We start from the raw sequence: 22,822 nt of genomic DNA on the forward strand, positions 1-22,822 counted from the left end.
TTACCAATTTCTAGTTATAATTTATATAATTACTCATTAAAAATATTCTATTTTTTCTTCTGTTTCACTTTCACTGCAGCTCTTTTCACGATGGGTGGAAATAGTGAAGGGCAGCCATGCAAGTTCCCCTTCAAATTTCAAGGCACATCCTACGACAGCTGTACAACAGAGGGAAGGACAGATGGGTACCGGTGGTGTGGAACTACAGAAGACTACGACAGAGATAAGAAATACGGCTTCTGCCCAGAGACTGGTAAATAGACATTGATATGCTGGTCTAGTTTGTCATTGATCTGTATATCACACATGTAATTTTCCATCCTTTAATTGAATAGGTAAAAGTAGTTGAGTTAGGGGCATATGTGCCTCTGGATGTGTTGATATTTCCACTTTATTGAAAATGTGTTGATTGTGGCTTCTAGGCACGTGCCCAATATAACCTATAGATGAGCCCATACATAAACCTATGTGTGTTTATATATATTAATATAATATTAAACCAAGGCAACATCAGTTAACAAGAATAAAGAATTACTGAATTCCCATCCAACCCTCCAACCCCCAGGAAAAAACAAAAATCCTCAAGTCCTTTCTGCATCTCAGGAAAAGTCAGAGAAAATAAAATAGCTATTCAATATGCCTGGCAGGTAGGAAGCGGTGGTCTGTCAGACCAAAAGGGAAGTGGATTCCAGAATTCTGTCCCCTTTACCGAGTATGCTCTTCCAGCAGGCCCCAGATAAATAAATCTCTGGACTATCAGCCCAAGTGCTGGAAAATTGCTAGGGAGAGCTGTGCAGTACAGATCAGAACTAACCCCTTGAATTACACCCAAAAATGAATTGAGGCCATGGTATGTCTTTTTCCTTCACCACTCTAGTCACCTGACTAGCAGTGAATATAGCCATTCAGATGTAATCAGAACCACACTTGGAACGTTGGACCAAAGCTCAGAGCTGAAGCTTTCCTGAGGTTTGAAAGAGTTTGCTTGCGTTTTTCTAACGTAAGCAAGTCGCAAATAGCAACTTCCCCAGATTCCTTGGCTCTTTCAGCTTCCAGATGGAAATGGTATTACCCACAACAATAGACATATATCTGAGGTATACTGTATAGGCCAACCAAAGTATGGCCCAAATCTGTAAAAACATATGCATCTAAGGTTGCATACAATTTTGCATATACCAGTTCAGATGAAAAAATCTTGGATTCATGCACACAATCCTAGATAGCTTGCCCATGGACATCAGGAATTTGCACAGCTAAATCAAAAATGAGCATAAGCACACATGTATGTAGGAACATGCCTTTAAATTGTAGGTATAAAATGTCTACCACTACATGGTAAATGTGGGTAGATTATTACTTTTTAATATCCCTGAAACATGAGTCGCAAATGAAAAAAGCAGTACAAAGGAAATGTGAAACTTAAACAGCCAATGACTAATGATTAACATTTAATTTTTTTCTTTTTTTAAAAGAGTGTTTAGCACAGTCAAATTTAACTTAATAAACATGCCTTTATGAATTTACAACATACTAGGAAACAAATTGAAAATTATCTCTTCTCTCCAGAAGAATGATCTTTCTGCTTTCTTGACAATTTTAAATGCTTGTTAACTTCAGTCGTTACTGCATAGCGTGTCACAGGAACAAAATTAGTTTAGAGGATTGTATAACTTGGCAGGAATCATTTTTCCGAGATCCAGACTAAAGGCACGGTTACTCATTTAAACTGCCTATGATGGTTCAGCACTCTTGGCACTTAATGGAGCCAAGGTGAAGCCACCAAATGTAATGAAACCAAAACTAAATATAAGCCTAACTCTGGAGCAATGGCTGGCCCTGGATGAACAAACAGATTGAATCCATTTCCAAGCTTTTTAAAATGCCATCTCTGTTTAAAATAGGTACTTGGAGCATTTTGATGGGTTGCTAATTAGTTCTGACCCATCATTACTCTTAACAGCAAAAAAGGATCAAACTTAGCATAACTGGTAATGGGGACACAGAAAAATCTAAGCGATAGTTAAATGAGCAGGAGAACATTGGGACGAATATACTGAAATTCTTACACAAAATCTTAACAATAACTGGAAGTAGTTCATACACTTACCTGTAAGGACCCTCTTTTTGTTTTTTGGACAGTATCTAGCACAGTGGGGTCCTGCTCCAAGACTGGGGCTCCAATGTGCTCTGGTAATACAAATAATGACTAACTTTTGAGCAGATGAAGGGTTTTTTTTTTTTTTTTTTTTTTTTGTTAAATGGAGATATCCCCTTCTCCTAGAACTGGAAGGGACCTTGAAAGGTCATTGAGTCCAGCCCCCTGCCTTCACTAGCAGGACCAAGTACCAATTTTGCCCCAGATCCCTAAGTGGCCCCCTCAAGGATTGAACTCTCAACCCTGGGTTTAGCAGGCCAATGCTCAAACCACTGAGCTATCCCTCCCCCCAAAGTTACTACATAATAAGATTGTTGTGCTTTGGCATTTTGCATAAACCAGATGTAAACAATAAACAAATGCAATCTTCTAACTGGCCTGGTTAGTCTTGACTCCAACTTTCTATGCATTTACAGCAAATATAGGAGCTCTTTCCAAATTATGGCACAAAGCTCCCTGAGCCATTTAAGCCCAGTGGTACAGTGGGTGTGGAAGTGGAATGACCATATGGCATTGGCGTAGATTCTTCAACTCCACAAAGCAAACCCCAAACCCTGCCACATTTAACACTCCTATTTTCACAGCGTGAAAGTCAGTACCCCCTATCTACATGCATGCTGGCTAAGTCACGGTCCTGCACTGCGGCTACTCAATATCCTTCATTCCAACCTTGAGCAACAAATAGGGGGCACAGTTCTTCAGCTTCCTTTCCATGAAGGTTCTGACCCATTGGCCATATTTAAAAGCAGATCCAGCTTCCTCTCTCCCAGTGGTCCCCCTGACCTGGTCCGAGCTGTACTGCAGTCCCTTTTCACAGTTCACAGAAGGACCTTGCCCAGCTACAACACAGGACCTTATCCTGCCTACCCAACTCCCAAGTCGGTTACTCGGGCTAGGTCTACACTACGGGGGGAGGGAGGGTCGAACTAGATACGCAACTTCAGCTTCATGAATATAGCTGCCACGCCACCGTCGACTCCGCTTCCTCCTCTTGCCGTGGTGGATTTCTGGAGTTGACGGCAGAGCCATCGGGGATCGATTTTATCGCGTCTTCACTAGACGCGATAAGTCGATCCCCAATAGATCGATTGCTACCCGCCGATCCGGCGGGGAGTGAAGACGTGCCCTCAGGCTTCATGCAGGAGGTAGTGACTTTCCCACTGTGCAAAGAAGAGAGTTATGTAAGGCAGGTTTGGGGTTTGCTTGGTGCATTTGTTAGTTCCATGTAGGAATGACAAAATTAATAACAGACTAAGGCCCAAGTCTTGAAACCACAAGTGAAAAGGCTTTGCCCATTAAACACTGAAGAATAAGGGGAAGAAACAGCCGCCCTATAGGCCTATATAGTTGTGCTGCAGCACACTATAATCACAATCTAGAGCAGGGGTTCTCAAACTTCATTGCACCATGACTCCCTCTGGCAATAAAATGACTACCTGACCCCAGGAGGAGGGATCAAAGCCTGAGCCTGCCTGAGTATCGCTGCCCCGGACAAGAGGGCAAAAGCCTGAACATCACTGCCCCGGGTGGGATGACCAGAGCCAAAGCCCAAGGGCTTCACCCCCAGTTTGGGGGCTGTAACCTGAGCCCCACCATCCAGGGCTGAAGCCCTCAGTCTTCAGCCCTGGACGCTGGGACTTGGGCTTCAGCTTTGGGCCTGGGAAGTGGAGCTCAGGCTTGGGCTTCATCCCTTGGCCCCAGCAACTGTAACACCAGCCCTGGCGACCCCATTAAAACTTTGGGGTCCCAACCCACAGCTTGAGAACTGCTGGTCTAGAGGCTGGAATAGCCATAACAGCCCACGGATAGCCACTAAGCAGTTTTATGGTCCAGTCGATCTAGTCTAGTTTTGGATGCAGTGGCCATTTCCCTGGCCTTCCCCCAATGCAGAGAGTTGGAGAGATGGTCACTATGGCATGCAAGGGAATATGGAGTCTTTTTGTATTGGGTCTCTGTAGCCCCTGTAAACCTGTGTCACCCACTTCAGTGCTGTAGGTGGAGGATTTGAGCATTAGGACTTTACTTCATTTGCCTAAATGTCTTGTATATTTCCTTTATGTCCATATAAAACAAATTGTTGATATAAAATGAATGTTACTACTTGCATTAGCTTCCATTCAGGAATCACTACCACATAAACAACTGACTGTATGTGTCCCAATTAGCATTAAGCCTGGATTTGGAAATATTTGTTACTGTGCTGTGTGTATTATATGCGTTACTGAACACTACTAGCTGGAGTTTCATAACTGCAGGAGAACTACGTATATTCCTGCAATAAATAATAATGTATTTAAATTTCTAAGGCACTATTAGGCTGCCAACTATCATTTGAATCCTGTACAAGAACAAGTGACTTTACAACAGCCAGCTAATACTGTACATGTGTTAAAATGGCAAATGTTTTTTTTTTAAATGGGGGGAGGTGTATTCTCTGTTTGTGATACCTACTTTAGAGTTTAATTTCTACTTTGGGTACACACAAGTACAACTGTGGTCTTCCTGATGCACTATGCTCAAATAGACATACATGTTTGCGCACACACACACACACATATATACGTGTACTATATGTAAGTGTGGGTGGATATAGTAGAGTAGGAAGAAAAAAGCGGTCTCCGTGAGTACCAAAAGGTAGAAATTTTACTCCACAGCACATATCACATATAGATTATATCCTTCTCATTAGAGTTAGTTTAAAAACCACTGATTTTAATTGATCCTTTCTGACAGTACACCTCAACCATCGCAGAGTGCAAGATCTGACTTTTTGACTCCTCTAAGATCTTTTTTTGTCCTCAGAAGCTAATTAAACCTCAGTGTGACACTTCATAATCTGCTGATATATAACAAAATTATAAAGTTTCTATCAATAAATCTACTCATGGAAGACAACTGAAAGCATTACCAGAAAAGATCTTATTAATTAGGCTAATACCAGTTAATACCACTTTGTTAATCAGTTCCCCCTCCAATTCCACATGCCATTGAGCTGCAATAGAGTAACTGCTTCTTTCAAGTAGTTGCCAGTTGCAGTTTTTGTCTTTAGCTTCCGTGGCTTCAGCGGGAACAATTAGACTTGCCCTCTCTTTTCCTCGGTTGCAGGCAATTTCCTTTTCAAACTGTAATTTTCAGTCACAGTTTCCGTGTTTGTTACAACAGTTCAGATTTTCCAGTTTCTTTCTGGGCTTAGGTATGATTTAAGAGAAGGTGATGTCAGTTTTATGTCACAAAAGCTGGTTGATTCTCTACTTATTGTATTTAAATATTGTTTTCCCCATAGCAATGTCAACGGTTGGTGGAAATTCAGAAGGAGCTCCTTGCGTATTTCCTTTCACTTTCCTTGGCAATAAGTATGACTCCTGCACAAGTGCTGGACGTAGTGATGGCAAGATGTGGTGTGCTTCCACTAGTAACTATGATGATGACCGCAAATGGGGCTTTTGTCCAGATCAAGGTAACACAGTTTCTCAAACAATAACTTGAAACCCTTTAATAATGTGTATTATCCCGCCTCTGTCTCAGGCTAACCAATGATAGAAGAACATTGACCAAAATGCTGTGAGTAATTGATGTAATTGGCATTACATCCAGGATAAGTTTGGGCCCATATTTATAATTCATGTACACTTGCATTACTTTCCCTAAAAATTTGGGAATGCATATTTTACTTTTGAAAATAAAAGAACACTCTCTGAGAACATCTGACGCCCAAAGTTAGGTTTTGGAAAAAGCTTGTCAAAATAAATACATAAAAATGTTTGCATGATATTTTAAAAGACAGGAAAGGAAACAGGTTTTTAATCATAAATGTTCCCCTAAAGTAGTGTTGGGCAACCTGTCAACCCATGGGCTGCAGGTTGCCCACCACTGCCAGAAAGGGTTAGCAGAAAAAAAATCCAAAGCCACCCCAAAACCACACAACTCTTGAAAAAGTGGGGGAAATATTTTTTTAAAATAAATTATTTTCATTTTAATAATCTTTGGTGTTATTTGTAAATAAATTAGAGATGTTTTTTAAAATGCAGTACTTTACCAACAATTGCTAAATTCAGGTATCTGATATACAGAAGCATTTTCCATTTTTTTAGAACAGGAAATAAGTGCTATATTCAGACACTGATTTGGTAACTGTTGATAAAATGCTGCCCTTTTGTGATATGGATGATTTTTCACCTATCACTTTAACCGTACTGAATCAATGCCCTCCTGTACTAATAAGGATTAAGGAGGTGATGACTTGGTGTTGACAAATATGTACTAGAGTCTAAGATGGCAGCACAAAAGTACTAGTGACCTAAGGTAGGTTTTAAACTCAGAAATCCAGAGGTGAAAGGCTACTGCACTAATCCTAGGCCTCCTCCTGCCTCATCTTATCTTCAACTCAAGCAAGACAAATAACGAAAACAGCTATTTTGTTAAAATAAAATAAAAAAACCCTTGCCTGCCTCACTCTGTATATCCACTGGATGGTTTTTAATGATTGAAAGCAAGATTCAAGGTCCAGATTGTGGTTTAATTCTTCCATGCTAAATAAATCAAACGTTTCACTTGAACTACCGGTATTTCCTTCCTTCTCAGAAGTACTAAGGCAATGCTCACGGGCACTTGACATGGGAGACAATGAAAATATATGCACGAGTCAACTGTACAATAGGATTTAAAAGAAACCTTTCTGTCTAATGAAATTTCCTAAGACTTGGCAACATGCATAGCATGTTTATTATTATTATTATATGAAATTCCACATCAAGCAATATTTATGATGGGAATCTTTTGGTGGAGAGAGGAGGAGTGGCAATTTTATGGGACTGGGATAATAGACGCAATATATCTTTATTCGGATACAAGAAACCTCTGTGGACTCATTGTGTTGTTCAGGTTACAGTCTTTTCTTGGTTGCTGCTCATGAATTTGGCCATGCCATGGGACTAGAGCACTCTGAGGACCCAGGAGCTCTTATGGCTCCAATCTACACCTTTACCAAGAACTTCAGACTGTCTCAGGATGATATTAAAGGAATCCAGGAACTTTATGGTAAGGTATTCATCATTTATCAAAAGTACAGGCTGACCTATTATTTTCAGATGCTATTATAAATAATGTGCACTTCTGATTAATTAGAGATGCAAATTTCCATTTCCTTGCCTGCCTCACTCAAGATATTGTTAGTGTTCCTACTTCCTATTATGGCTCAATTCAGTAACAAGCAGCCACTCACGCTTCTGAGCTGTGAAAGCCCCAGAGCAGCATAGGTTAATTCCAAATCTTTAGGTGGAACTTTCAAAGGCCCTCTCTCTCTTTGGCTATGAAACGCCATGCTGGGAATTGTGGGATACCTGCTGTCTAACATGTAGTCCCTAACTCCGGGCTCATGACCAGGTGTCAGGGAACCATAATCACCTTGCCCTACATATTGCTAAAGGGGTGGGCTATCCGACCCTGACTAAATGGCAGAGGGCAGTGCAAGGTCCTTGTATGGACCCTCCCCACTCTCCCCACTGCAGCCCTGGGGGAGAGGCGCTCTCTCGTTCTCCCTGCCGCAGCTGCAGGGCAGGAGGAGTTCTGCATCCCCCACCAAGCCCCGCTCCCAGTGCAGGAGGAGCTCACTCTCTCTGCTGCAGCCCCGGGGAGGGGAGGAGCTCTCTGCCCCCCCTTTTTTCTATTAAGATATTTCCTCCTAACATGCAGTGCGCAAACTCAGTGAGGTCATACACGTATCCCCATAACGTGAGGTTATGGATGCACATGCACCTACTTGGTTTGCACATGTTCCCCCCATAAGGTTAAGGAGCCGTATTCAAAGTGGATTAAAGGCACAGTTCGTTTAAATGGTGGACACATGGCTGTTTATTTCTTTGTATATGATGCATGTGCATGTGTAGATATGGTTTAACGTGTATAATGTATGTGTGTTTAATGTGCCCCCTCACAAAGCGGTAACATTTAAATTCCTGCGCACACCCCTGTTTCTATGGGAGATGTGCATGCATAGTTCTGGGCAGAACCTGGGCCTAACATGGGGGCAGCGACTTTTCCCAAGGGCAGTGTACTACCTACTATCAACCAGAGAAAACTTTATGCCAGATATTTAGCTCTTCATTTAGTCTCCTGGAAGCAATGGGGTGATAGAGGTTAATGGCTGGGTATACAATTTTCTTCTTCTGACACCAACTAGGGAGCTAGCCTGTAAAGGACATTTAAGTCTATACTCCAAAGGCCTTTTTTGTCTAAAAAGCAATGCGAAGAGGGTAAAGCTGTTTCACAGATGGAGACATACATGCCATCTTCATCCTCGTACTATTGTTTTCAAATAGGGATGCTTCAGATGAACAATTCTACCTTGTTCATTAAGGAGACACTCCCTAGACTTAGAAGCTGGTGATTGCTGGTGCTGGTTAAAATGAAAATAAATTGTGCTGGAGGGACAAGTTGCTTTTCATGAGTTTCTTGTCTCCACTCTGCTCAATTTAGTGATTATTCTCCACATGATAGATGTTTCTTGTTATTTCCTGATACGTTTCAGAATGATATGTGAATAATAAACCTCACCTGATTGATTTATTGATGATGGACCAGAATTTACGAGTATAATGTGTAGTGTGTTACCTCTATCACCGTCCTATCAATCAGCCAACGATTTAGGCTGTACAACAGGAAAAACAATTGTAGATAATGTGTGGAAGGTGATAACTGTATATACCAGATGTTTCTCGTGATTTCTGTGGGAAAGAAGAGGATATCAGATATTTGTATTCTGCGTTCATGTTTAATATTTATTTATTTTTCTCCAGAGATCATTTTAGCATATATTGCATGGTGGTGGTTTTATGACTTTGATCAGTTAAAATCCATTCAGTCTATAGACTTGCTAAACTACCATGAATGGTAGGGATGAAAATATCTCTGAATATAAGGCTGCTGATCAGTTTGAAAGGATCATATAGTTTCTCTAGCCGGGCTTCTCGGTTTTCTAACTGCATCACTTCTTAATTACTGGTGCCTTGATTCTGTAGTTCTGGACATCTTAGGAATGCTAATAATAATACCAAATAATTACCAGATATAAGTTCTTTATTCAAAAACGTGACTTTGATATTCATTTTTTCCAATTCCTGGGGTCTTTAATTGAAATTATTTAATCATTTGTGTGAAGTCTGAAGAGACCAACCAAGATTGGACCTCATTGTGCAAGGTGCTGCACATAAACATGTAAAAAGTATCCCTGCTTGGAATATTTTACCATCTAAATAGACAAGACAAAGGGATGGAAGCAGAAAAGGATGCAGCATACTACCAAAAGATTGGGAAGTGAGACACAGTAAGGTTAAGTGATATTCACAAGTTCATAATTAGAAGACTCAGAATGTAACCCAAGTCTCTTAAATCACAGGCCTAAGCCTTAACCAGAAGACCATCCTTCCTGCCTCTTTAACTAACTGAAGTAATACTTTAACTCAAAGAACTTTCCATTTTTGTAAACAAACTTGTATTTTGCTTTTGGGATTATTGTTCATTACACATTTTCTAGCATTATTCAGAGCTACATCAAATCAGCTGGAGTCACGTTTTGTTTAATGATGTAAAACCACCTGATTGCTAAGGAGCAGCCAGATCCTACACCAGGCAATGCAGCCACGGCCAAATAACAAAACAAAATAAAATCCAACAGATGGCAAAGTGCATGTTTTGAAGAGAACATTTTGATTCTTAATGAAGGGAGAAAGGCTACAAATGGCTCAAAATGGGTATTTATGACTTGCAAACTATTAGCAGGCTGGAAAAATTGCAGTACAAAAAGCTGGTATGTATAGCTCGTTATCCAGAATTATCTGCACATCAGCTCAGATACCATGGCCTACACTGTTTTAAGAAACTTTAGTTTGTTATATTTTAAACTACCCCATCACTGGGCAAAAAAATTCTCAAAGTTAATAATTGTAAATTGCTAACAAAAATTATCTGTCCTGAAAATCTTCCAGACTAAATAGACTAGATCAACTATGGGTAGGAGGGGAAATACAGGCACATAGAAATGACATGTCTTGACAAAGCTCACACAGCAGGCTAGTGGCAATGCTGGAAATAGACTCCTCCCACCCCAAGACCTTCTGAGTCCTAATCTAGTGCCCTGTCCACTGAACTACACAGCCTCTGAAACATTTTCTAATTTCCATCAAATATAACCTCCAAACAACTGAAGTGATTGTTTCCATTAAATGATTTATAGCAGTCTGGGGTCTTCACATTATTAAAACAACAATACACTCAAACATTAGAGTATAAATCTGTTCTTGGTTCTAGGAGGATCCACTGATTTTGGGCCAGATCCAGCTCCAACGCTTGGACCAGTCACCCCAATGTTATGCAAACAAGACATCATATTTGATGGTATATCCCAAATTAGAGGAGAAACCTTTTTCTTCAAAGACAGGTAAGTGAGAGACATTGCTTAGTGATAAGAGGCTGCCATAAAAAAAGATGGAGAAAAGTTGTTTTCTCTTGCCACAGAGGGCAGGACAAGAGGCAATGGGTTCAAACTACAACACAGCAGATTTAGATTAAATCTCAGGAAACAATGTAAGAACAGGAGGACAATGGAACAGATGCCTACGGTGGTTGTGGAAGCTCCTTCACTGGAGGTTTTCAAAAGGAGGCTGGAGCCATCTGTGCATCTTGGCAGAGGGTTAGACTAGATGACCCTTGTGGTCCCATCTTACCCTATGATTCTATGATTACTTGGAGCAGAAGGAAAGTTTGTGCTATACTGTCAAAGCAATTCTGTAAATTTCTGGTTGAAAACCAGAAAACAAATGTTCTGTTACAAAACAAAGTGGAAATGATTAAATTTCCCATGGAAGGGAAGGGGGGGGGGGGGGTGGGGAAGGTTTAAGAAATAATCCTTTTTGTTTGTTTGTTTGTTTGTTTGTTTGTTTGTTTGTTTAAACAACAGGGAACCAGGAACCTACAAGTCCCAGAAGCCTCGGATTTTCCCAGGCTCTCTTCTGCAGGTTTGGGAGGTTTGTCTAAGAGCTGGAACTACCAAGGGCTTCCAGGCTCCCATTTCTGCAGTAGCTTGGGCTCTGCCACAGGGAGCCTGGAAGCTCTGGGGTCCCCGACTCAAAGACAGTCTGAATGGCAGGGGTGCTCCTAGAGCCACTGGCCTTGGAAGCCTGGACTTCCCAGCAGCCCGCCAGGCAAGGTGGCAGGAAACCAGGCAGGGCTCCATTGGAACCACTTATGTTTTGCCAGAAGATCATTGAAACAAATATGTTTCTGCAAAATAGTTCAGTTTTGATGACTCAGTAATGAAAAAATGTTTAGCCAGCAAACTCCCAACCAGCTCTAGTTGGGGGAGTATAAACAGCACTCTTGTGCTCCCCCCGCCTCCCCATTGCTTGGTTACACCAAGCGTTCTCTGGCTATAGCTAAGGTTCTGAACATGTACATATAGTGTGAGAGTGAGAGAGAAAAACTTAAACACAACAGCTCAGATTTAGGACCAGAAAGTGAACCTGGCCAAACTATCAAATGGAACTGACCCATCCAATTTCAGTGTCTGCAAGTTGCAAAAAGTAACACAGAATAAAAGAGTGAAAAGTACACTCATTGCTCCAATAATCCAATGTTTTAGTATTGCCACAAAAACAGAGAACTGTATTACACAGGAGAGTAGACTAAATAATCATAATGGCTCTTTCTGGCCGTAAAATCTATGAACTCAGCATATGTGTTTATGTACATGATGTGTGTGGGGGAGTATATATGTGTGCACATTCACACTCATTTGTGCTTGAGTAAATTCATTTTAGAAATTATGCTTTTTAATAATAGCTAAAAATGTAAAAACGAATCTCACTTGTTTAAAAGAAGCAGACTTCCTTGTTTAAAACTGCTCATGCAGTGCTGTAAAATATGAAATTGGCATGAATCAGAATGTCAATGGTTATATTATAAACCAGATAAACAGGCATAAAGGCCATTTTTCCAGCAGTACTGGAAACCACAACAGCTATGTGCTCTGCTGAAACACAAGAGACTTGGATGCACTGAACAGAACTAAATAACCAAACTGGGCATGCTCACAAAATATCTGCCGTGGAGCTTCCAATCTCAAGCCATTTAATAATCATTTGTGCCTGCTGGTGTTGTATGCCCAGAAATGTCCTCCACGTTTAATTTTCAGCTGGAACACTTATGATTTTCTGCGAAATAATATTGCCTAAGCCATGTTCTTTGATCATCCTTTCACAGAAAAGAGCAGAAGGGAGAGGCAAGCTCTCGGGGCCTGATTCATCACTATGTAACTCCACTGGTATAACTCCAATAATTCAATGGATTTACTCCCAATTTACATGCATGTGAGATCAGAATCAAGGGCCAAGGTTTGGGATGTTAACTTTTGCTCTGTTACTGGGTTTCTGGTCAAGTAACGGAGACTGGGGTGATAGATGGAGGAGAGAGGAACACAGTAAAGAGACTATGGGCAAGTCTTCACTACCTGCCGGATCGGCAGGTAGTGATCAATATGTCTGGGGGTCAGTTTATCACGTCTAGCATAGACGCGATAAAATCGATCCCCGATTGTGCTCCCCATCAACTCCGGAACTCCAGCTTGCGAGAGGCGGAAGCGGAGTCAACGGGGGAGCGGTAGCGATCGACTCACCGCCGTCCTCACGGCCAGGCAAGTCGACCTAAGATATGCCAACTTCAGTTACGCTATTCGCGTAGCTGAAGTTGTGTATCTTAGGTCGATCCCCCACTAGTGTAGACCTGGGCTATGAAGAAAACTGCCGCTGAAGCTGCTTTGTGGTGCTATCGGTATACAGGGCCGCAGGAGATTTCCCTTGGGAAGGAATCTCTGCTGGCATTGGGACACTTAGACGCTCTTGTGCTATTCCTATCAGGCCCCCCAAAAGTAGGTGTGGCCAGGGCTTCCCTACAATCTGGTGATGTGCAGCTGCCAGAAAAGTCCCTTGTGGGCTGTGAGCAGTTGCACAAGTAGTCCATGGAGGGCAAACATTGCAGAAAGCCACCTTTGGACCGTTCCATGCCTGAGCTGCAAAGGGCTGGACCCCAGGACCCGAACCACTTCCTGTTTACCATACACAGGGCACACACTTCTGCTAGCCTCGATATTTGAGGGCAACCCTTAGCTCAGGCTTCCTTTTAGCTAAACACATGGCCTTTCAATAAAGTCAATCACCTTTAAACAAAACAACAACAACAAAGTTTAAATGCAGGGGAAAAAAATCTGTGGAGTCAAATTTGTTGCATTACACAAAAGTAACTTGATGCGTTTGCAAAACCTGCCTGACTGGGGGCTAGCTCATACCATTTCTGAATTGTGGTATTAAAATTGATACTCCAGTGCCATATGTATCATTTTTAGGACCCAATTTTCAGCCAGGCCCCAAGCCAGCTTCCATTTTCGCCAATGGAATATTGCTGGTGTAAACAGGTAGTCATTTAGGCCCAGGTTTTTAAAGGTATTCATGTGTTCAGCATTGCGACACTTAACTGACTTAGCAGTCTAAGTACCATTTTCAAAAGAGATTTAGGCACTTAGATTCTAAGTCCCTTTGACTTTCAGGTCCTGATTCAGGAAAGCACCTTAGTACTGCACTGGATATTAATATTCCACAAAAATATAGCCATAATTATTTTCTGGCACAAATGGAATTCACAAATAGAGGTCATCTCTGAAAACAGATCCTACTAAAAACAGTTTCCGAGCCTTTAAATCCAAGATTCCTGAAGAAATTTCCATTCAATGTCCTGGGAAAGAGAGAGGAGGTTGTCAGGTGTATAAATACACCATACTTCAGTTTCCTTATGTAGGGCACCTCTGCTGAGCCCAGCAACAGCCTCTTGCAGTTCCTCTCCACCTGTCTCCCCTCCTTTCTTTGTTTGGCAGCTGCTAGTGGTAGTGCAAGTCATAGCATTAGTGTAATCAACAATTGCCTGGCTTTAATCAACTAGATTATTCACATAGGTCTCTTGCACTTGAAACTCACGTGCAAGTATTATGAATGTGTATATACAAGGCATCAGCTGTGTCAGGTCAACATTTTATAATATAACAAAATCATAGGGAAATATGAAATTCAACATGCAGTCAGAATAATTTAATTGTTCCAAGAACAATATAAAGACTAAAACAAATTGTTCAAACTGACTCATACTTTATCTAACATTCAGCAAAGAAAGGGTGTGACTATTTGTTTGGTTTACTTTGGAATTCATTTGCCTATCAGTCTCCTGGATTTCCCAATATTAAGGGAGAAGGCAGAAAACAACCTTGTGATCCATTTCTGGAATTAAGAAATAACCCTGAATCATGGGGCCTGTGACTTTTATGACTCACCCACCTTAATAATAAAAATGACCAATTTTTATATCACATAGATAAAAAAACAGAGAGGACTAAGGAGAAAGACTAGATGAACTCTTCAAAGCAAAGGGTTTTGTTTTTGTTTTTCCCCTCCATACAGATGGATGTAGAATCAAGAAATGAGGGAAGGGAAATACTGTGCATATGTGCTACACCACATAAGCAAGAGGTCCCGTATTAAAATACCTGCTAGTCTTTACAATGATGATATATGAAGCAAACTTATTAATTAGTAGAGCCGGGAGAAAATTGGAATTTGTGTTCAGTGGGAAATTCCAGCATTTAGAAATTTGTTTTCATTCAATTGGAACAAAAAAAAATTGAAATTTCCTGCAAAATGAAAAGTCCAAATAATTTAAATTCAAATCCACTGAATCATTTTGTTTCACAAATGTTAAAACCATAATATATTGGATGCATTATATGTATATATAATATACAATATTAAATTAATATTTAATGTAAAAGTCTAAACAAAATGTTTCAACATTATTGAAATGAAACAAGAAAGTTCATTTCTTCTCTTTTGCCATTGAATTTTTTGCTGGAATCAACACGTAACCACAAAACGTATCACTTTTGACTAAACTGCATTTTTCAACAGAAAACTGTTGTGTCAAAAATATTTTGATGGGCTCCATTCAGTACAGATGGGCTTGAACCACATCCCTGCTTTTGAACCCTTCTGGGCTCTGGGAGGTTTAGAATCCAAATGTGGATATGGATCACTGGCCCTTTTCTCTGATTAGAGCCTAAATTTGATCCAAACTTTGCAAAGGGGAGCAGAGCCACTAATATGGATCAGAATTTTGCAGCTTAGGCCCTTCTCTAAGGATAATCATTTATTAAAAGCTATATATGTAGTGGCAGGTATGTGTTACATGGAGTTCCTTATGTCACATGTGATCTGTTTTTCTGTGAAAGACAAGAAACATATAATAGGCAATAGGAAAAGGACCTTTTTCATATAGTGTATCAGTAAATTTGCTTTTTTGTGTGTGTCTCCTGCTATAGCTACTCTGACGACTTCTTCATTAAAAATAAATATGAAACTGATGCTTATATCAGTGAAAAATAGAACACATTAAGACATCATTATCCCAGTTATTAAGAGCATATCTCAAGTTATATCTAACAAAACTTTTGTAAAAAAAAAAAAAAAAAAGCAAATGGCTAAACGTATGTTACTTTTCCTCTTTTTTTGTCTTGCTCATATCAGCTACTACACCCTATTATCATAATTGTTTAATTTTAGAAATGAGACAAAAAACTATGGTACTTACAAATACATATTAAAATGCTCTAAATTTGTGTCTTTGCTAGCTCCATTTGTTGATGGTCAGATTTCAACTGACGGTAGTACAGCATTCTATACAGGCAATTTAGGGCCTGATCCTGCAATTTTTAAGCAACACTGAAATACAATTTCAGTCTCTGAGAGTTTCATGAGAAAAGGATTCCAGTTAGGGGTGAGAAAAACTGGCACTTTTTTCAGCTTCTACTTTTCAGAATGATAAAAGTTGGATTTGACCTGATAATTAGTTTACTAGCTACCAGCTAAAGTATGTTGCAACAGGGCTTCAGCTAGCTTGTTGATTTTTCATCTTAAAAATTTGGCAAACTGCTATAAGCTTTTGTTCTGTTGCGGCGGGGGGGGGAGGGAGAAAAAGGCTGTTCCTTCAACAGGGGAGAAAAACAGTAGTGCCTTTGTTAATATCAAGTGCCATCTACACAATGCACTGCCATTGAAAGATAATTAGTTTTTAAAATCTTAAATCAAATGAGGATACTGCTTGTACATAAAATAAGCATTTCTCTAATGAACATTTTTAATGTTTAAGGTTTCTCTTACAGCCAAGTTCACTTCCCAGCTGCTTGACATATAGTTATTCGATTTGAACTTTTAGTCTCTACAATAATAATTGCAAGAGCAATTCATGGAATGCAAATGTCTGCATTTGTCAAATGCTTGTCCATCTGCTCCATACACAACAGCAGGATAACTGTAATCATGTAACTGCCTTGTAAATGGTTTTATTTGTATAATTGAAGCACAGAATACATTTTACTCTGGCTCAAGAAGCAACATGAACCCTTCAGCCATCAATCTACTTCATTTCAGTGGGGTTCCGGCGGGTGGCAGATTATGCAACCATTTCATTAGCATGCTGCAGGAGGATTCATTTAACCTCTCAGGCACAGTTTTGAATGTATAGCCAAGCAGTTATAAGTTTGTGCTGCTGTTGCTAGACCATGTGAGAGCATGTGCGTGTTCAGGCACATACGCCTTTGCCAGATATGATGAGAAACAGATGTGCCGATGAATCACTTCATTGTAAAGCCTGTGCCATTTTCTGTTCTGTTCAGATTCATGTGGAGGACTGTAAACCCCCGAAATAAACCCACAGGTCCCTTGCTTGTGGCTACATTCTGGCCGGAGGTGCCAGAAAAAATCGATGCTGTCTATGAGGCCCCTCAGGAAGAGAAGACCGTGTTTTTTTCAGGTATTGGTTTGAAGTTGTAAACATAGCTTGCATAAGCGCTGCATTCAAATTCAGTCTTCTAAATGCTAAGCTGGATGAGGGAAATGTACCTCTGAGGGCAGCCATATCAGATCTGTTATGAATGTCAGATTTCAGCTATTCCTTTCCTAGAACTAAAGGTCCAGAACCTGCAAGGTGCTGAGTACCCTCCACTGCCATTAACCCACTGGGAGCTGAAAGGCTGTTAGCATCTTGAAAGAAAAGTTCAGCAATATGTAGAATTGATTCACTCTATGTGAATGCTGGCATTTCACTCACACTGAATGTCACACTTCACTTTGTCCAGGTCACCCTCATTGTCAGCTACAGGATCAGTACAGATCACTTCTCTTTGAGAATCTTAGACTTAATTCCATTCCTTTCCAGGTTCTGCTGCTGCACCTCTACTGTCTGTCAAAGACAAACTCCTGCCCTGCATTCCAGGAGTCTAATTTGGATTACTCATCAGGCAGAGAGGATGCATGCGGGCATGCTAGCTAGCTTGATGGGAGAGGATAATAATAGATCAAATGGATAGTATACTGATTTGTAAGTCAGTCATATATATGCTCCAGCTAGCCTAGCCAAACTACTGCAGCTGGGAGGTTGTTTTCAATGTTTGGAAAACCGAGCCAGCCAAAACTATCCTCCAGAATCCTTTGCAACATGACTAAACATCTCCAACCATGTAAAAAACACATGGTTGATGCTGCTGTACGTTTTCTGCAAGGGGGGGGAAGTATTGTTAATTTATTCCCCATGTTTGATTGGCTATTGGAGTTAAGCTACATGGTAAAAAAAAAAAAAAAAAACTCAGCACAGTCAAAATGCATTGATATGCCATCTCCAGTAAATATTATTGTTCGTTTTTGTGGGGGATTTTGGAGATTTTATTTTGTTTGGTTTGGTGCTGTTTTTTGTTTGTTTTGTTTTTTGCAGGGAAATGCAATTGCTTTAGAAAAATTCTGAACAGGAAAGACTAGCAAAGGCTAAAAGATCAGTAGAAAACTGCCTCTAGCCCAAGTACCCTAAAATCCTTTGTACAGGAGCATCCACATTTTGCTTCTGAAAGGCCATGCTGGTAACTTACAGGATGGAGAAAATTATCCTGGGAAGCAGTGACTATGAAAAGATTTGGGGGTTGTGGTGGATAATCAACTGAACACGAGCTCCTAGTATACTCTGTGGCCAAGATAGCTAATGCAATTCTGAGATGCATCACTGACCATTTTTAAATCAAGATTGGATGTTGTTCTAAAAACTCTGCTCTAGGAATTATTTTGAGTTAGTTCTATGGCCTGTGTTATACAGGAGATCAGACTAGATTATCACAATGATCCCGTGTGGCCCTGGAATCTGTGAATCTGAGTTTGCCAGGAAGTTCAATGTTGCACCTTACCTTTCTCATGTTATATAACTTAGTTCTGGATCCAACTCCCAGTGAAGTCAATGGAAAGCTTTCTAATGTTCACAATTATTGTAATATAATTATGGCCAATAGATATATTCTCTCCTGGCGAAAGCTTCCGTGGTCACCGGTGGGTAATTTCACTGGAGTCAATGGAAATATTCACTGAGTAGGATACCAAACAATGTAAAGGTTGCAGAATTTGGCCCTTTGATTTGTATGTATTTTGGGTTATATTAGAAATCAAGGACCACAGAATCAGGGCCTTTTAAAATGGAGATATAGACGACCACTTAATATGTGATATTCTTGTATTTAACTTGATGGATGAATAGAAATTTCTGAAATAAACAAACCACAGATACATGGAGAGGGTGGGTGTGGGCAGGATATAGGCTGCATTTGGCCTGCTTTAAGACTTCATCATCCAACCAGATTATCATTGTTAATTATTTGTATTACAGTAAACCCAACTGACAGCCAGGTCTATGCATGCTCATAGTCAGAGGCACCCACTGTCCCAGAAAGTTTACAATCTAAATAGACAAGCCAGATGACAAGTAGGAGGGGAAACAGAGGCACAGACTGGGGAAGCTATATGTCCAAAGCCAAGCATCAGGTCAATGCCAGAACCAGGAACAGAACCATAATTCCTGAGCCTCAGTCCAGTGCTCTGCCTACTGGAACACACTGTTTACTAGTAATATAAGCAGGATGATCAAAGATCCTATAAAGTGTCACAAAACAGAAATAGCTTTTTCAGTTAATCCACTTTGTAACAGAGTTAATTACCATGTAACTAAGTGTTTTTCCCATTTAGGAAATGAGTACTGGGTTTATTCAGCCAGTACTTTGGAGAGAGGGTATCCAAAGAAACTCACCAGTCTGGGGTTACCTCCCGAGGTACAACACGTCAATGCAGCTTTTAACTGGAGCAAAAACAAGAAGACATACATTTTTGCAGGAGACAAGTTTTGGAGGTGAGACACATTACAGTTAAGGTGGTGAGCCCTTAACTAAGCTCACAGCTGTTGTGGTGGATACTTGTTCTCATTTAGGCTCAGGTGTTTGCTGCAAAATGTTTTGCCAGACAAGAGCCTAAAAAGATTATATCCCTTGGCAGCACAGAAACAAGGTGGTCAGGTGACAAGCCTGGAATAAATCTCTGAAATTTTCAAAGGCACACATAGCAGGTAGGTGAAAGTCACTGGCAGTTAAGCAGCTAATTGCCATCTGTGCCTTTGAAAAATCTCCCCTAAACCACTATTCCTGAAGAGCATTGGCCAGAAAAATGGGGAAACAAGGGACAATATAAGGCTAGCAAATTTTGGGATAACTGCTTTTCTTGTAGCAACAGAAATAACAAAGGTCTAACATATTTGCTTTACTTATCTAGCTGGTGCCCAGGGGAGCTGGGCACATCCTGCTGAATGAATATCTGTTAATCTTTTGTCAAATCTAAATTTGAAATTTATTTTGACTGCATCTGCAATCCTTTTCATATGTTTTCTATGCACAGCAAAGCAAGCATTCTTTGTAAGGATGTCCACAAATACCCAGAAATACTAGTGTGTATATTAATGCGCCCTAAGAGTCATGTTGGAAATGTCTGTCAGAGAGTTAAAATAATATTATGCAACATAAGTAACCAAAGGCAGAATTCAAATATCATATTCTTATTGTTGTTATTTATCACATATTATTATAGTGCCTAGAGGTTCTAACAAAGATGGGATCCTTTTGTGCTAGGCATAGTAGTTACATATAGTAAATGACAGTTCCTGCACCAAAAAGCTTATACTTTAAATAGAAAAGGCAGACAAAGGCTGGGAGAAATTAAGGATTATCCCCATTTTACAGAAAGGGAATTGAAGCACAGAGAGATTGAAAGACTTGACTAAAGTCATATAGGAAGTCTGTGGCAGATCTGGGGACTGAAACCAGTTTCCTGAAAATTATTCTTCCTTCCCAAATAATCAAAGTAATACTCAAAGAGTTGCACAGCAGAAAATTTAGGCTAACTTTGTGCTAGAAGGAAAGGACAGCTCCTTCACACCTGTCCCTGTCTAGAAAGTCTAACTGAGTCCTGTGCTAGAAGGAAATATTTTTAACCGTAGGTCTATGAGTGTGATTGAAAGGTTAGTATCAAATAGCTTATGTTGTAGCTGAAGAAAAAATGTACTTATATTATTTTATTTCATGGAGTTGCATGAGTATAACTGTCAGCAGGTTTTGGCATAAAAATAGGTTCTTAAAATTAGTCACCTGTCTGAGTGCTTCGCTGAACTGCGGTGACTTACCTAAGGAATACACATCAAGAAAGTAGTAGAGCTGGGAGCAGAATCCTGGCTTCTGCTTTAATCACCGGACAGACCTTCCTCGCACATGGAATTAGGGCGGGGTTTGGTTTTAAGAACACACACTTTAAATTCCAGGTAGAAATAAGAGCCATTCATTAATTGACAATATAGAAACAAGATAAAACCAGGAAACTCCTATTACAGATGTAATATGTTCCCAAAGTTTCAAGTATTCTTTCAGTGAAATGTAAGCTATATCACATATCAAAGATACATCTAGGGTGCATGAATCCTTTTTATATGGACAATAATTTCCTGTTGTGAACAGAATAGACGAAGTGTCTTTTTTATATCCTAGTGGCTATGAATTCCTATTAGTACATAAAATATCCTTTCACAAAGGCTACCATTTGAAAGACAAGTATGATTAATTACCTTTGCGAACAGCGCTCTTCTTTTCCCCATTATCTGAAAATACAGGCATTGATCTTAAAAAGCAAAAGATTGCTTATCACTCACTTTGAAAATATGAACTATGCAGCTGATCATGTTTAATGTTTTCAAGTATTTATAATAGATCCATTTGTAATACTTCAAATTACAGACCACAAGTTAGCAAAGCTGCTAGTTCTTCCTTAACACTCACTCTTTTGGTTAACTGTACCTTTGGGTCTCCAAGAAATTTATCACTCTGATCTCAGACACTATTTCTATCAAAGCCCCTTATCAGTTGCAGTCACTGTAGAATGTATAATTTATTGTTAAGCAACTAAACAGCTTAACTGATTTATATCTGCGTAAAGAAGATAGCAAGCAAGCAAAAAACATTTGGGAAAAGGCAACTGTGTTTAACACAGACATTATAACCATTAAATATGCAGCTGTTTTATTTTATACAAGTACTCTGCCAGACAGAATCAAAATAACTACTTTGCAAAGTCCTTTTCATGTCATTATCAAAAGCTTTAAACAGAGGTATAAGAATGAAGCCCACTGCCTCCCTGTCAGTGTCTTCATAACAGGATTGGTAAGCCAGGGAGCTTTATTGGGCTCATGGTGAGGGGAGTTGGTTCATAAATTCCACAGCTAAACTTTTAAAACTTCACTGCGGGATGGTTTAGCCCCCCAAAGCAGGTTTTGCTTAACTAGTAATAGAAAAAAAAGTCATGATTTTAAATCTCTCTCTGAATGTATGGGCTTAATTTTGATTTAAATTACATCAGTATAAATCAGGAGTAACTCAGTCGAAATCAAGAGAGTTTTATGTGTGTAAAACTAGTAAGGGAGAGGAGAATCAGGCTCTGTATAGAACAGGAATATAAACACATCTGTACAGTATGTGTGTGTAGGAAGTGAAGATGATCATAAAGAGATCAGTCCACTATCACAGTTTAAACTGAGGCTCATTGATGCAGTCCTGTACTGGGGGCATAGGCACATCCATTGCTATCATCCCTTGGTAAATCCTGCATACTCTCCTCTCCCCTTCTTCTGGGAATCAGTCTCAGTCCCTAGGTCCATGTGAGGTAGAGAGCCAGGCCATAGCGTCCCTGCCCCCTTGGGGATATCCTGCATCCCAAGGGTCACAGACTGGGATTAGTCCCTGTGCATAGGGACAGTCACTTGTGGATTAACTGTATGTGGGCTATGAAAATGGGGGAAAGGCTTCTTACATCTTTCCTCTCCCTGTGCACAGGCTAGTCTAGAGCGAAGGGCCCAAAGTGAACAGAGCATCAGATCCTCAACTGGTAGAAATCGGCAAAGCTCCAGTCACTTCAAAAGGATGTTGGAAAGTAGATATAAATTGAGTGGATCTAGCTGAGGATTTGGCCCCAAAAGTATAACAAATGAAAGTAATTGGGTTGGTTTCAGTTCTCTGTTTTTCCACGCTAAGGTATTACTAGTAGTAACACATTGTAAAGAAGTTTAGCTCTTGTAACCTTTTTATCATCACTGGTAGGGCTGTGTGAAAACAGTGGAGATTCAGGGTGAACATTCATGCACAACTATTTATAATTTCATTCTGGGTAATTTTTATGG

The 22,822-nt window shown here is 40.1% G+C and overlaps 1 protein-coding gene across 1 annotated transcript in view; it reads left to right on the forward strand.

Moving 5' to 3' along the window:
* Window positions 1-22,822, forward strand: part of MMP2 (matrix metallopeptidase 2) — a 45,279-nt gene that overhangs the window by 18,492 nt on the left and 3,965 nt on the right. The window contains exons 6-11 of the mRNA XM_034788530.1: window positions 80-253; window positions 5,442-5,615; window positions 7,040-7,195; window positions 10,463-10,592; window positions 16,920-17,056; window positions 19,303-19,462. Of these exons, the coding sequence (XP_034644421.1) occupies window positions 80-253; window positions 5,442-5,615; window positions 7,040-7,195; window positions 10,463-10,592; window positions 16,920-17,056; window positions 19,303-19,462 (931 nt within the window). The remainder of the gene's footprint in view (window positions 1-79; window positions 254-5,441; window positions 5,616-7,039; window positions 7,196-10,462; window positions 10,593-16,919; window positions 17,057-19,302; window positions 19,463-22,822) is intronic.

This window comes from Trachemys scripta, chromosome 13 (assembly GCF_013100865.1).
Source record: "Trachemys scripta elegans isolate TJP31775 chromosome 13, CAS_Tse_1.0, whole genome shotgun sequence".
In the NCBI taxonomy this organism is placed as follows: Eukaryota; Metazoa; Chordata; order Testudines; family Emydidae; genus Trachemys; species Trachemys scripta.